The sequence below is a fragment of the Haliotis rufescens genome, unplaced genomic scaffold (assembly GCF_023055435.1).
Source record: "Haliotis rufescens isolate VD_foot unplaced genomic scaffold, xgHalRufe1.0.p SCAF_16, whole genome shotgun sequence".
Lineage (NCBI taxonomy): Eukaryota > Metazoa > Mollusca > Gastropoda > Lepetellida > Haliotidae > Haliotis > Haliotis rufescens.
In genome coordinates, this window is record NW_025963846.1 from 27,866,124 (window position 1) to 27,883,116 (window position 16,993).

The following is a 16,993-nucleotide window of genomic DNA, read 5'->3' on the forward strand; positions in this document are numbered from 1 at the left end:
GATGTTAATTAATTCCGCGTGTAAATGGTTATTAAACAGGATACGAAGGCGCCGGGGAGATGTACCTAACCTTCCTGTAGAGGGATGACTGGGTACATTCAAAGTTAGGTCAAGTTACATTCTCTTAGAGTATAAGGGGGCACGGGTGGCCCAGTCGTCTAAGGCGCCGAGATTCGCTATGCAGAGTTGCGTCCCTTGGGCACGCAAGAAACCTATGATTATGGGTTCGAATCCCGGTTCGCCCCGGTTATGTTTCTAGGTTTGTCAGCACCATACCCGTGCTCGTGGGTTTCACCGAAGTGGTAAACGTCTGAGACCTGCATCACTTCGGGCTTTCCTCCCACAATAAGCTGACACGCCGCGATATAACTGGAATACTGTTAAAAGCAGCGTTAAAACCTAACTCACTCACTCACTCACTCACTCTTAGAGTATAACAATGTTATCTCTGTCAGTGTGTCAAGCTCAAATTTCCGTGAACATCAAACTTCGCTGTCATTTAAAACACCAATATGCCATGAATAATACCTTGGTATTGCAATATAGAACACCAACGTCAGATAAAATTCGGTCTTGATTACCTGCCCGACAGATTTCATTGGACGTAACAGACAAAGTAGCACAGAACAGAACAGTTTATTTCTCTCCAAACCATCGGCGGTGGTACAAAAGAGTACAAAAGAGCAGGCATGTAAACAAAGTATTAATATGTGACAGGATGACAGTATGTCATGCATGGATATGTTATATCTTTTCTGTTTTGTGTTTTCTTACTGCTTTAAATATTCATCAATAAACCTCGATAGGTTCTTAAGATCTCTAGTGTTTAGTCTGGACAATAACCTCTTAAATGTATACAAATAAGACCATTTATTCTGGTAAGCAGTTGGTAAGTATACAACTCTATGTTTTGACAGAGCCTGGCATCTTAACAGATAATGAAATTCGTCTGCAACTGAAGGAGTGTTGCACAGTTCACATACACGATCCTCTTTCTTTACATTATTCCAACGGCTGGTTTAAATTGGTAAATTATAGTTGCATGTTCTAAATTTTAAGATTGGAATATACATATTTTTTGTCATTAAGGTATCTTTCACATTTTGGCTTTTCTGATAACAGTTACCTTTACTGCCAAATGCCAAATTGCATCTCACCTCTTGTAGGAATCGATCCTGTAGTACCTCGCCTACCAAAGCAACCAGCCATGTGGTATTACAGGTGTTAGGGTTATAGAAAATGTGAGTTAGTCCACAGTTATTTAACATAGTTTTAATCCATTCTAGCCAGGGATTGCTTACATCATGATTCCTTTCAACAGAGTGATAAATCATTTGTGAAAGTTTCTTATCAAACATAGGTGTTGCGATGTTATGCCAGAATTTAATTACACGTTTTGAGATTATGCGTAGGGGCTCCCCGCCTTATTCGCCTTAAACCATAAAGTTTGGAGTTGATGCTCTTAATCCAGTAGCAAATTTTAAAAATGTTAAATGAACATGCTCAATAAATTGAAAATGTTCGTACCCCCATATTTCTGTACCGTATAACAAGATAGGTGATACCATAGAATCAAAAGCCGAGATAAGGCAATCGAGAGGTAAATGAATATTTCTTGTTCTCTTTAGGAGACAGAACATAGGTTTCCTGGCATTAGAGGCGGTATATTTGATTGCGCTTATCATCCTTCGATTTCTATGGAATGTTATGCCAAGGAAAACATAGCTATCTACTATCTCGAGGTGTTTCCATCAAACATGAACTGGAGTTTACTTCGTGTAGCAGGGCCACTGCCAAAAATAATAATTTTTGTTTTTGAAATGTTAACATCTAGTTTCCATGTAGTGAAGTATATTCAAAACGAGTCAAGGGTTTTCTGTAAATCGGCGGGAAATCTACTAAATAAAACTGTATCATCAGCAAACAGTAAAGTTATAAATTGTAATAATACGTTTGCGTCATCACCAAGATTATAATCAACATTTATACCGTGACAGTTATGTTCCAATAGAGATTGCTTGAGGTCATTTATGTACAATGAAAATAGTAATGGGGATAAACTTTCCCCTTGTCTAACTCCGGAAAGGCTTGGGAAAAAAGCTGATATTTCATTGTTTACAACAACTGTTCTGTTCTGATCTGTTCTTCCGCCTAACAGGCAGCTTGGGTTGTATACTACCCAGGGAGCTGAGAATGATTCTTGAGTGCACACTGATCCAGTGACCGGGGTTATAATAGCGCTTTCAGCATGCCCCTGGGTGGTGTGGAAATATGTACAATATCAATTGCCTATTATTATTATTATTATTGTTGTTGTTGTTGTTGTTGTTGTTGTTGTTGTTGTTATTATTATTATTATTATTATTATTATTATTATTATTATTGTGTCGTCACGTCATTATGAAGAATCTGACCATAGGATTAATTAACACTGGTTGGGATTCCGGGTTAGAATACCTCCGCAACAACCTGTGTTTATCGTAACAGGCGGCCAAGTTGATCGGGTGGTTCCGCGTGGTGACTTTGTTGAATTCATGTCTTCGTATCCCAATTGCGCGATCTATGGTCATGATGTCAATCACTGGATTGTCTAGTCCAGACTCGTTTGTTAAGCACATAGCTAAAATATTGTTGAGTACGGCGTTAAACAACAAACAAATACAGGATGAAGGGGAAATACGACTTGTTTATGACCTAATATCATACATCTTCCGAACTATCCACAGAAACAGAAGGGGCTATAACATTAATGTTCAGTTCAGTAGCCTTGCGGTTAAAGTGTTGGCTCATGACGCCGAAGACCCGGGTTTTATTCCCTTTACAATGTGTGGAGCCCACTCTAGGTCATGATGTGGCTGGACTATTGGTAAATTTAAAACATCAACGTGCAAAACGCACCATATCTATTCAACATGAAGACACGTCTAGTCGTGCTTTACTAAACATAAAGAGGCAAGATGACTGGGTGAGTTAGCGTAATATGTCACAGTGAGTGAGTGAGTGTGTTATAAAGTGTTATATTTGACAGTGAGTGAGTGTGTTATAGGAGTGTTATACATCACATAACAGTACAGATCAAACGAAACAGGCTCGTCACACTCTATGATTGCAGAAAATGTGAGACAACTCGGTTAGGAGCGAGGTATTATTGACAATGTAGCGTTCCTATCGGATTTGAGAACAAAACATAGGTTTTAATGCTTGAGGGTTATTAAGTTGGTATGACACGAGAGATGTCAAACAACGTAGGATATATCTTGGATAATTGACTCATTAACCGAGAGTTACTGATGATTCGACTATGCAGTTCTCTAAACAGCAAGCTGTTCTCGCATATGCTAATAATTTAGTATTATCACGTCAGGCATTTAGTAATTCATTTAGTAATTGGCAAACAAATCACAGTACATTCTAAGTAAAACGTTCACGAGAACCACAAATTGAAATATGTTTGCAGTTTCCTCCAAACAACAAATTATGAATAATTATTAACAGCATGTTAATACCAGACCCTTTTAACATTAACAAGGGCTTCGTACCTGCACAAGATATATCCTAATTAATATTAATTAATAACGCCTCAATATTAATAAAAACGGTATCTAATGAGAGTCTTGTATTTTATTTATTACTGTGCAATCAACATGGTTCGGTTTCCTTTGATCTCCCAGCTGAATTTACATCCTATCGGTATCATTCGGAAAAGATAAATTAGAGTGCTCTCCCAAAATGTTAGGCTTAACTGTACGACCTTATACTGAAGACGTGCAATGCAACAAACTCGAGTATGCTTGCATTGTGTTTCAGCGGCAGCTTAAAAAATCGAAGGGCAAGGTCACCGTCAACATGAGAAAAGACATAGCGTTCATAGGCACCACGATCTATCTGTAGTCGTACAAGGCAAATAGAAATACTGCTCGATTAGAAAATTAGATAACCATATTTGTTTCATGAACACCACAGAAAGAAAGAATAGGAGAATTACAAATATTGAAACATTGTAATTAATTACAGAGGGTAATGACATGATGTTGGTCCATCTATCAGGTATGCAATCATGTACGACAAACAACGCTTATACTTCACTCGTGAGCCAACACATATGTACATGTACACATGTTGATACATATTGTCCATGTCATGTGTGTATTCCAAATGAATATGATATTGACCCTTAAACAGTAACGTTGAAATACCAACAACGACTAAATAAACACATCCCTAATTTAGCTTTCTATATTTAAACTTTGTATTGATATTGATGCAAAGCTAATATTATGGCATGTTGATGACAAGACGAACTAATAACGAGTTAGTTCCTCGTTCAAACCAACAGATAAAACTGTGATTAAATCACAAATGTACCAGACCAGAACATGAGATTCCCATTACAAGTGGCGCCAATTTCAAGCAAGGTTCTTAAGATACTTAAAGAAAAATACCAAATAAACCTGCGTTGACACCAAGCGGGACAGAGTTAATGATGCTGCAACGCAAGCTCTTTGTTCTCTTTATCTTTTCAGTGATGCGGATCACATATAACTAATTATGATTAAATCGTAATCATTCCAGCAATAGCCCTGTCAGACTTGGTTAGTTGGAGAATTTTGAATTATATTACTTCTGTAATACTAGTATCGTCATGTCAAAGACGACAATTAGTCGTTTTCATTCCTATGGCATACGATACACTATCGGCTGGGATAACTGGTAATTAGCCGCTCTGGGTTCTTGATTCTTCTTCAAGCAGGATTTTAATTGGATCTTGAAAACTATTATTAATAAATGGTGTGACGTGTCTCAGTGGTATCAATGTGTAACAGGTCCGGCTTGTTATGATAGTACATACTTGTAAATAGTAAACATGAAAATATCATCGGCAGATTTGATAGATCTTTGACATCCCCTTCTGTGGCCCTTGGAAAGCTATTTCTATGTTCTGACGAACGTCTACTTTCTTACAATCGCATTAGACCCCTGTTCCCAAAAATATAGCTTCCTAGCAGCATAAAGAGTGATCGTGATATTTTTGCTGTAGTGCATTTGATACTAGTATTGTTTTTTTTCAGCTTGAGTTGTACATTCTAATGGAATTTAAAAAAGTTTAAATATCAATGGGTGAATGAGTGAGTGAGTGGATGAATGAGTGAGTGGATGAATGAGTGAGTGGGTGGATGAGTGAGTGGATGAATGAGTGAGTGGGTGAATGAGTGCGTGGGTGAATGAGTGAGTGGGTGAATGAGTGAGTGGATGAATGAGTGAGTGGGTGAATGAGTGAGTGGGTGAATGAGTGAGTGGGTGAATGAATGAGTGGATGAATGAGTGAGTTGGTGAATGCGTGAGTGGGTGAATGAGTGAGTGGGTGAATGAGTGAGTAGATGAATGAATGAGTGGGTGAATGAGTGAGTGGATGAATGAGTGAGTGGGTGAATGAGTGAGTGGATGAATGAGTGAGTGGTTTAAGATATTCGAGACTTGAATGTCTCTTGCCTTATCTCCGTATGTACAACCAACGTGGCAACGCAGTGTGGGCGGTACACATGGATAGGAAGGATCATATTATCCAGGGGCGGTCGAGTAGCCTATTGGTTAAAGCGTTCGCTCGACACGCCGAAGACCCGGGTTCGATTCCCGACATGGGTACGATGTGTGAAGCCCATTTCTGGAGTCCCCCGCCGTGATATTGCTTGAATATTGCTAAAAGCGGCGTAAAACTATACTAACTCACTCATATTATTCAAGGAATTGGTCCTTTATTGGTCCCGTTATATCGCCTCTGCGTTATGCAGATATTTCTATTGGATTTTGAAATGAATGAATGAATGAATTTCTTTATTTCCTCCAGAGTTGAATCCGAAGATTTTACATGGGCAAATACATTATTTACAATACATCAGTGAAATTACTTGACTACGAGGAGTGTCCCATAAGTTTCCGGCCTCAACATGAACGGATAGCCCAAACTCAACCAAACGGCACCTGTTGCTAGAACAGTATCTCTGCACGTGGATGACATGCAAAACACGAATCCCACGTGCTACAAGTTCCTATAAATTGCTATCAAACAGCATGACCCCCTCACATTTGGAAAAAATGGAGAAGACCGAATGTAGAGTCGTTATTAAGTATCTACATCTAAAAATGTTAACGCCAAAGCAAATTCATGATGACCTGGTACAAACATTAGGTGACAATGCTCCTTCGTATAGTACGGTCAAACAGTGGTGTGCTGAATTTACAAGGGGCAGACGCAGCACTGAAGACGAACCACGGTCTGGTCGCCCTTGTGAAGTGACCACCCAAGATGAAGTTGCAGCTGTTCTTGATACAACAATGCAGGACAGACGAGTAACTGTTAGACAGTTAGCTACTGCACATAACATGAGTAAAACATCAGTGGAACGAATAATCCATGAACATTTACACATGAACAAGGTGTCTGCCCGTTGGTTGCCCAGAATGTTGACTGAAGAACAAAAACGTCAGAAGGTCATGATTAGTCAACAGCTTCTGGAAGATTTTCGGAGAGATCCACGTGCTTTCATGGCTCATATTGCTACTCAGGATGAAACCTGAGTTCATCATTTTGTACAAGAGACAAAAAGTCAGAGCAAGCAATGGAAGCATGTGACGTCACCAACACCCAAAAGGTTCAAAACCACATCTTCCAGTGGCAAGGTCATGGCCTCCGTTTCTGGGACTCCGCGGGCGTAATCCTGATAGATTATCTACAGAAGGGTTCCACCATTAACGGTGCATATTATGCAGATGAATTGCGCAAATTGCGAAATGAAATCAAAGCAAAGCGCAGAGGTAAACTAAGCCGAGGTGTCTGGCTCCTCCAGGACAACGCACCAGTTCACACCGCCCAAGTAGCAGTGAGCGCTGCACATGAATGTGACTTCAAGATCCTGCCTCACCCTGCCTATTCTCCAGATCTTGCCCCCTCTGACTTCTTCCTCTTCCCTCAACTCAAATCTGTACTGAGGAGCCGAAGATTTGGGACAAATGAGGAGGTCATCGCTGCTGTAGAGGAGTTTTTAGGGTCACGTGACAAACAGTGGTTTTCTGACGGGTTAAGTATGCTTGAGAAACGGAGGAACCAGTGCATTGAGGTCAAGGGAGATTATGTTGAAAAATAAGTAAAACAGTTTTTATATAAATCGCAAATTACTTATGGAGGCCGGAAACTTATGGTACACCCCTCGTATATACAATGTTATACAATGCTATGAATAAATAATTTACAATGTACATTTTGAGAGCAGTAAGGTATCTAGTAGATATACATAAAGTGTTTCTTTAAATTCCATATGAAGTGGCAGAAAGACATTATGATGCTTTGCCAAGTATCGTAATCAAGTTCGTTAGTCAAGTCATGGACATTTGCACCGAGAAAGAATGAAGGCATATCATCATCGTCAAGCATATCTATTTTCACGTATACATCTATATCAAGTTTATCAATCAGGCATGAGGAGAAATTATTTCTGTCAGGAAATAAACATTTCACAGTGCAAGATAATATGGCAATCATAACAATGTCTATTACAATGGTTACATTCCGTCGACACTTTTGCTCTTGATCCGATTTTAATACAAAGTTGCAGGGGTTGTCTTAAATGTGGATAGAGATACATTACATTATAAAAAACATGCATTTGTAACCGTTTATGAATTTTATGGTATCGTGGTCCTTTATGGTGTGGATAACTAACGGTAAACTACGTCTATAACGAACACGCTTATAACGAACTGACGGTTATATATATCTTCTAAAAACATTTTATTCTCAACGTATATCATAGATCATTTATTATTGATTTCCTGATTCTATAAACGTCCAATAATCAACTTTCCCTTCATGTCGAGCAATATTCCAGTGGCTCCAGCCTTTGGTGTTTACATTTCACAACTTTTGAGATATAATCGAGCATGTTCTTTCTACCAAGGTTTCAAAAAGCGTCATGCAACTCTTGCATGTGGTTTGATCAAGGTTTTGAACAGTTGACTTGCCGTTGCATCTATTTGTTACGGGTGCCACCGATCGGGCAGGATACGCTCACCTTTTCTCAAACTTCTAGTATTATCACTAATTGATAGTGATTCATAAACACATGCTCATGATATAGAATCGTACTATCGACTCTGCTTTATGCAGATATTTCTATTGGATATTGAAATGGTTTTGTCGCTTTATTTAATTATTAATTATTAATCTATTTTTATTTAGGGATATTCACTATTTGTACGTACTTTATATATGTCCTTATACATGTGTTGGATGCTACCATAACGTAACGTAGTTGTACAAGTTTAACTATATAGGCTAAATCGATGTTGTGATCAACGCATAACAACGAGTGGGGTCCACTCCGTGTGTATATCCTGCTGCGTTGTTATGGTTCAGAGAGATATAAGGTGTCATCGAGTCCGTCAAGGTTCGTCTAGATGCCTGCTCTGGGTTTCACTTCAAGTTTTACTTTGACACAGTCGGGGTCCGGCCCTCCTTCATTCACAGTCCCCAACGTGCCTCCCTCGAACATATTGAAACATACACGACTCAGTATTTCAAGCGTGAAGTCACTGATATATGTTTGATTGACCTGCTGCAGAGTTTCTTCTTGTGTGTCACAGAGATGTCTTGAACAGCCATGGACATACACACACTAGAACTGTTTCCACATCATTACGGTGATGTGAGACGATTTCGCTGCTACATAATGACATATTTCTCACTGGGAAAATGTTAGTTGAAATAGAAGGGAAATAGATGAAAGAAGACACTACATTGTGTAAGTACCCGCAGAACGAGACTGTAGCCCAACATACGTGTGTCTGTATTCGGTATAGTTGTCTATCTGATGACGTCGAGAGGTGTGTTTATTCATAATCTACTGTACATTAGTCGGAGAATACGTCAGACTTCCAAAAATTACAATATATATGTATATAACTGGTCAATGGTTACATTATATAACCCTCAACGATTACATGTATATGAGTGGTCAACGGTAACATGTATATAACTGTCAATGGTTTCATGTATATAACTGGTAAACGGTTACATGTATATAACTGGTAAACGGTTACATGTATATAACTGGTAAACGGTTCCATGTATATAACTGGTAAACGGTTACATGTTTATAACTGGTAAACGGTTATATGTATATAACTGGTAAACGGTTACATGTATATAACTGGTAAACGGTTACATGTTTATAACTGGTAAACGGTTACTTGTATATTACTGTCAACGGTAACATGTATATAACTGGTAAACGGTTACATGTATATAACTGGTAAACGGTTACATGTTTATAACTGGTAAACGGTTACATGTATATAACTGGTAAACGGTTACATGTTTAAAAACTGGTAAACGGTTACATGTATATAACTGGTAAACGGTAACATGTATATAACTGGTAAACGGTAACATGTATATAACTGGTAAACGGTTACATGTTTATAACTGGTAAACGGTAACATGTATATAACTGGTAAACGGTAACATGTATATAACTGGTAAACGGTTACATGTATATAACTGGTAAACGGTTACATGTATATAACTGGTAAACGGTTACATGTTTATAACTGGTAAACGGTTACATGTTTATAACTGGTAAACGGTTACATGTATATAACTGGTAAACGGTCACATGTATATAACTGTCAACGGTTACATGTATATAACTTGTAAACGGTTACATGTATATAACTGGTAAACGGTTACATGTATATAACTGGTAAACGGTTACATGTATATAACTGGTAAACGGTTACATGTTTATAACTGGTTAAGCGGTTACATGTATATAACTGGTAAACGGTTACATGTATATAACTGGTAAACGGTTACATGTTTATAACTGGTTAAGCGGTTACATGTATATAACTGGTAAACGGTTACATGTATATAACTGGTAAACGGTTACATGTTTATAACTGGTAAACGGTTACATGTTTATAACTGGTAAACGGTTACATGTATATAACTGTCAACGGTAACATGTATTTAACTGGTAAACGGTTACTTGTATAAAACTGGTTAAGCGGTTACATGTATATAACTGTCAACGGTAACATGTATATAACTGGTAAACGGTTACATGTATATAACTGGTAAACGGTTACATGTATATAACTGGTTAAGCGGTTACATGTATATAACTGTCAACGGTAACATGTATATAACTGGTAAACGGTTACATGTTTATAACTGGTTAAGCGGTTACATGTATATAACTGTCAACGGTAACATGTATATAACTGGTAAACGGTTACATGTTTATAACTGGTTAAGCGGTTACATGTATATAACTGTCAACGGTAACATGTATATAACTGGTAAACGGTTACATGTATATAACTGGTTAAGCGGTTACATGTATATAACTGTCAACGGTAACATGTATATAACTGGTAAACGGTTACATGTATATAACTGGTAAACGGTTGCATGTATATAACTGGTTAAGCGGTTACATTTATATAACTGGTAAACGGTTACATGTTTTTAACTGGGATACGATGACATGCATCAACCAAGTCAGCGAGCCTGACCACCCGATCCCGTTAGTCGCCTCTTACGACAAGCATACTCGCCTTTTACGTCATGCATGGGTGCTGAAGACCTATTCTACCCCGGATCTTCATGGGTGTCAAGTACTATGGACGTATAGAGGATATTACTGGTTGTCACATGGCTGTCGGGGTACACGTTGTTGTCACCCGTACCACAATACTGTGAAGATCAGAAGCGGCTTTTGATTGCGTATAAAATGAATGAATGTATGAAAGAATTGACTCATGTCTGTCTAAATGCGTGAGGTTTTAGACGCTGGGACAGATTGTCCAAACACGCATGCTCTAGGGGTTCGTTCTTGAAGTGCGCAAGTCATTCTTATACGATGGCGGCAAAGTTATGTCAAACTTCTGTACAACAGCTAGCTGACAATATCATTCAGTCTACCTCAGGTGCATTAAATCCAATAGGTTTTCGCTTATATCAGCGTATAGTCCCTTTTTCACACACGAAAATGCTTTCACAATCGCTTCTCTCAAAGAAAAGGAGAAAATGTAATAGATGTAATTACATTTGCACATGTTTCACTTTAAAGCAGGTTGACATCCATAAAAACGTCACATTGAAGATTTACATAACCCCTGACTTCTTTTTTCGGTTTCATTTGACTTTTTCATCGCAAGTTACAAGAAACCGATAACACTAAATGTCAGCGTTCCTCTAGACCTAACTATATTACAAATTTAAATGTGTGATAACCTTAAGGCTTATTTGTGTAGGGGTTTCCAGGTTTGTAGTGTCGGCAAAATCTCCCGCAGAGTCACAACAAACAAAGTCACTCCTTGACTTCCGTGCGTGTGGGGCACGTATAAAACCAGATGTGTTTATTAGGGAACAGGGTAATATGTGTTTTTCTTTGCGTGAGTGAGCGGATGTTGTTGTACGCCGCAGTTAGCAATTTACCAGCTACAGCGCGGTGATCTGAAACACATTCAGTCATCCATGACGCCTGACCCTTATTCATCAGATTCTGTAACAAACATGGGGTACAAACATGGGGTACAAACATGGGTACAAATATGGGGTATAAACATGGACACAAACATGGGGTACAAACATGGGATACAAACATGGATACAAACATGGGATGCAAACATGGGGTATAAACATGGGGTACAAACATGGGATACAAACATGGATACAAACATGGGATACAAACATGGGTACAAACATGGGGTACAAACATGGGGTACAAACATGGATACAAACATGGGGTATAAACAGGGGGTATAAACATGGGTTACAAACATGGATACAAACATGGGGTACAGGGATTGAGTACAATCATGGAACGCAATCAGTGGAAACAAACATGGGATGCAAACATGGGATACAAACATGGGGTATAAACATGGGGTATAAACATGGGGTACAAACATGGGTACAAACATGGGGTATAAACATGGATACAAACATGGGGTATAAACAAGGGGTACAAACATGGGATACAAACATGGATACAAACATGGGATGCAAACATGGGGTATAAACAGGGGGTATAAACATGGGGTACAAACATGGGATACAAACATGGATACAAACATGGGGTACAAACATGGGGTATAAACAGGGGGTATAAACATGGGGTACAAACATGGATACAAACATGGGGTACAGGGATTGAGTACAAGCATGGAACGCAATCAGTTGAAACAAACATGGGGTACAAACATGGGATACAAACATGGGGTATAAACATGGGGTACAAACATGGGGTACAAACATGGGATGCAAACATGGGATGCAAACATGGGGTATAAACATGGGGTACAAACATGGATACAAACATGGGATACAAACATGGGGTACAAACAATGATACAAACATGGAGTACAGGGATTGAGTACAAGCATTGAACGCAATCATAGGAAACAAACATTGGATGAAAACATGGGATACAAACATGGGGTATAAACATGGGGTACAATCTTGGCGTATAAACATGGGGTACAAACTTTGGATGCACACTTGGGATACAAGCATGGATGCAAACATGGGATACAAACATGGAATACACACATGTGGTACAAACATGGGATGCACACATTTGGTACAAGCATGGGGTACAAACATGGGATGTACACTTGGGATACAGACATGGGATGCAAACACGGGATACAAACATGGGATGCAAACATGGGGTACAGACATGGTATGCAAACACGGGATACAAACATGGGATGCACACATTTGGTACAAACATGGGATACAAACATGGGATACAGACATGGGATACAAACACGGGATACAAACCTGGGATGCACTCATAGGGTACAAACATGGGGTACAAACATGGGGTTTTAGGCATGGGTACGAGGTTATTGTTCTACCTATCCAGATTCGAGACCACGGGATCGCATTGTCTCGTTATAATTTTACTTCAATACGAAAAGGATATCTATTTCTCGAAACAAGTAGTGATGTAGACCCAAGTGATGATTGACTCGAGGGTATTACGTATCACTGAAATTATGGCATCCAGTTCATTGTCTGGGGTTTCCCACTCTTACAGAATCGTAGTCTTGAACGATGTCACTGCCGCCGACAAAGATGTCACCAATGGGTTTCAAATGGAGTCGTCGCCTAAAAGTCATGTGGAGGTCACCTGACTGTTGTCCTCGTTACGATTTTAAATGATATCATTATATGTTTCACTATACAAAGTCTACATGTATTGCGAAGTTTACAAGTGGTCCTTGCGACGAGTCAAGAGTGTTGTGAATGGTTTAGTGTAACACAGGGACAAGACTGTAGAGCTCCATAACTTGACGCTTCGTTTCTTTACGACAAACTTACCGTAAACCTACATATGCATGTAGATGACACAAGGTAGCCAACCCCTCGGCTACCCTCAAATCCCTAACACTGTCTAATTTTTCACACTGATTGTCATTGCTCACCCCTCAACCCTAATACTGATTAACAAAATTCTTAACATCATTAAGAAAAGGGTGCGATTTAAGATTAAATTACCAAAACAATATTGACAAAGTAAAATATATTGATTTAAAGGAAACTTATACGCACATCATTAATTTGTTTCAAATGTCGAATCTGTCTTCCAAATACGATTATATTTGCGTCCCGCGTACCCTCAGCCGAGTCCTGAATAAACTCCAAATAGACCATTGAATCCAGGGTACCAAAAGCTTGCAGGCTCTACAGGCAATTGGGTGGATTTTTGGATTGTTTAGCATGTACTAATGTCTCAGTATTATCTGATATTAAATTCATTTTTCCGACAGTCATTTAATAAAAATTATGAATATTTCCTGCTTATACACATGATTTCTGGCAATATTTCTATATGACGTGGTCCACTGAACAGCAAAGATACTGATCCACTCATTCACACATCCAAAATAGAGAGAGAGAGAGCGAGAGAGAGAGAGAGAGAGAGAGAGAGAGAGAGGGAGAGAGAGAATATTTTATTTAGATGTCACGTGCAAATAACATATACATACTGCATAAAAACAAAAACAAAACAATTATCATCGGTATTGCACCCAGCCTTTACAGGCTTATGAGACATCGTATGTACATTAAAACATGTATAAAAGTATCCGAATAAAACATTGTAAGCTTTTTTCTTACATTGTACCATCATCTTTTCTTATTCCAGCAGCCAAGGAACTGTCAAATTTGTTGGACACCATATTTTAACGTTATATGTGCATATTAAGATCGCAAGTTACCAAATGGCGGACTATTTTTAGTACAAAATAATAAGAAATATAACCATCAAAACACCTATTTATGTGTATGTTAACACCAGTATGATTAGACCACTTGATTAGTACATACGTGCATGTTTTAAATGTTAGGGAATATCTTCTAGTAAGAATACCAAATGAATATAGATACACATTCATCCGGCGGTTATTATGTAATCCTCTTTCATCGCACAGCAAAAAACTTGACTGCTGAATGACTGTCCAACACGATTGTGTGTCAGAGATGCTGATAACTATCTAAGGTCTGTTGTTGGGAAACTGTGAGTGAGTGAGTGAGTGAGTTGATTTTAACGCCGCTTTTCACAGTATTCCAGTTATATCACCACGTGTCAGCTTATTGTGGGAGGAGAGCCCGATGTGATGCAGGTCTCAGACGTTTACCACTTCGGTGAAACCCACGAGCACGGGTATGGTGCTGACAAACCTAGAAACATAATCGGGGCGAACCGGGATTTGAACCCACAATCATGGGTTTCTGGCGTGCCCAAGGGACGCAACTCTGCACAGCGAATCGCGGCGCCTTAGACGACTGGGCCACCCGTGCCCCCCGGGAAACTATGAAGCTATTGGATCGGGTGGTCAGGCTCGCTAACTTGATTGATGCATGTCACTGTATCCCAACTGCGGAGATCGATGCTGATATCAATCACTGGATTGCCTGGTCCAGACTCGATTATTTACAGACCGCCATCATAAAGCTGGAATATTGCTGAGTGCGGCGTTAAACAACAAACAAAGAAAATCCAAGTTATTGCACTTGTTTGAATTAGCATCAAAAACAGCATGTCCAAAAATATCATTGTACAGCGGGGTTTAAAAGGCGTCAGAGAAACCCCATCTTTAAAATCATCTGATTGTTCGGATGTCCATTGTATGCATAAAAAAAAATGGTTCGACAAAAAACATTTGTGCTGAGAACAAATTTATATTATCAATAATGTTTTATAACGAATAAAATATTAATTAACGCTCTCGACAAACTGTGTTCAAACCTGACATAAATATCCATGACTTCTAACAGGAAGTACTCGCATCTATATGATAATTACGCCTTTAATACAAGCGCACGATTTGTTGTGCATTATATCTGATAACGATACCAGTTGTACAAGATACTCTGCTTCTCTGAGGTCCGTGACGCTCGCTCTCATACCCACAACTGCCTTGCATCATCACCGCTGTTTCTCAAACTTTCCCCCAATTACTCCACAGCCCAGCTTCTATGCAGCTGATGGATGCTTCTGTGAGCGCCTCCTCCGGTACTGAGTCAGGGGGTATATAACTGATGCCAGCATCTCCCGGCGCCAGTTGGTGGGAAGCCACGTATACGTGACACTGGCCGCTCATGAATGAAATAGCGCACTCAGGCGTACAACTCGTAGTGGAAATGTGTGTATGGATATTGGAGGTGTTAGTGTTTCTGTGACTCCGGATTAATAGTTAGACATTGTCGAGGGTTTCTTTATCGTGTTTTTTAAAATACATCTCGGAGGACGTTGCTCAATAACCTCTACCTGTAGGTGTGGGTTAAATGTTCCATATTCGTATCAGGCAGCTGACAAAAGAGAGAGACGTTTTCAGTTTGGTCAAGTGTTGTTGCACTGCTATTCTCCAAATCTGTGTTCAGATGGTCAACGAATGTGACAAACATTGATGTTTGTCATGGGTATTAGGAGCGAATTCCGTATTTGCAACTTTGGACTGAGCCACAATGAACCTCAAAGATTTGTCACATCCCAGGTAGGTATTCATAAATATTGGCGATTCATATTTCAGTAATTAATATTGAAATATTTAAACAGTTTGTTTACCATTCCATGCCCTAATACATATTTTACACAGTTCATTATGTACATTATACTATATGATAGCCAATGTTAACAGATAGAAAAATCACATGGGTCAGTCCTAGTTTGATTCGAAGTCTTTTTTAGACCATGCACTGCACATACACCGTCGACTGATATAAAACTTATGCAATACATGCATCACGGGACCATGTAGTTTGCGCTACAAGGGTTTCACTGGTTTAGGTCATTGACCATAGTGTTTATTTGTTTGTTTGTTTGTTTGTTGTTTAACGCCGCACTCAGCAATATTCCAGTTATTTGACGGCGGTCTGTAAATAATCGATTCTGGATCAGACAATCCAGTGACTGACATCATGAGCATCGATCCACGCAATTGGGATACGATGACATGCATCAACCAAGTCAGCGAGCCTGATCACCCGTTCCCGTTAGTTGCCTCTTACAAGCATAGTCGCCTTTTACGGCAAGCATGGGTTGCTGAAGACCTATTCTACCCCGGATCTTCACTAAAGACTACATCGAGAAATTAGACTAACCCTACTATAGTAGCAGCAATACCACGAATCTGTATTACCTTCTGGCGTACGTTCTAAACAGAATGATATATGAGACCCAGAAACGTTCAATAAGTTCTCCATATGGAACAGCCAGTATCATGTTGAACAGTGTATGTCCATAGGTAGTGTAGGCTAATTATTACCACTGTTTACTCGAGTAAAATCTTGAGACAAACAAACCTAAATATTTTCCATTACATTTTTGGAAATATTCTTCTCTTCCAACATTGTTAAATATAACAAATGTTATATTTGGGATAACACTTTATAAGGAAAGTACAGATTCTGATACTTTTT

At 39.0% G+C, this 16,993-nt stretch overlaps 1 protein-coding gene across 3 annotated transcripts in view; it reads left to right on the forward strand.

Moving 5' to 3' along the window:
* Positions 1-16,993, forward strand: part of LOC124113941 (protein rolling stone-like) — a 93,028-nt gene that overhangs the window by 71,354 nt on the left and 4,681 nt on the right. The window contains exon 1 of one of the 3 annotated variants that reach the window (XM_046474445.2): positions 15,538-16,068. The exons of the other annotated variants lie outside the window; for them this stretch is intronic. Coding sequence (XP_046330401.2) covers positions 15,982-16,068 — 87 coding nt within the window. The 5' untranslated portion in view covers positions 15,538-15,981. Of the gene's footprint in view, positions 1-15,537; positions 16,069-16,993 lie in introns of those variants that run through there. 3 annotated transcript variants of the gene reach the window in all.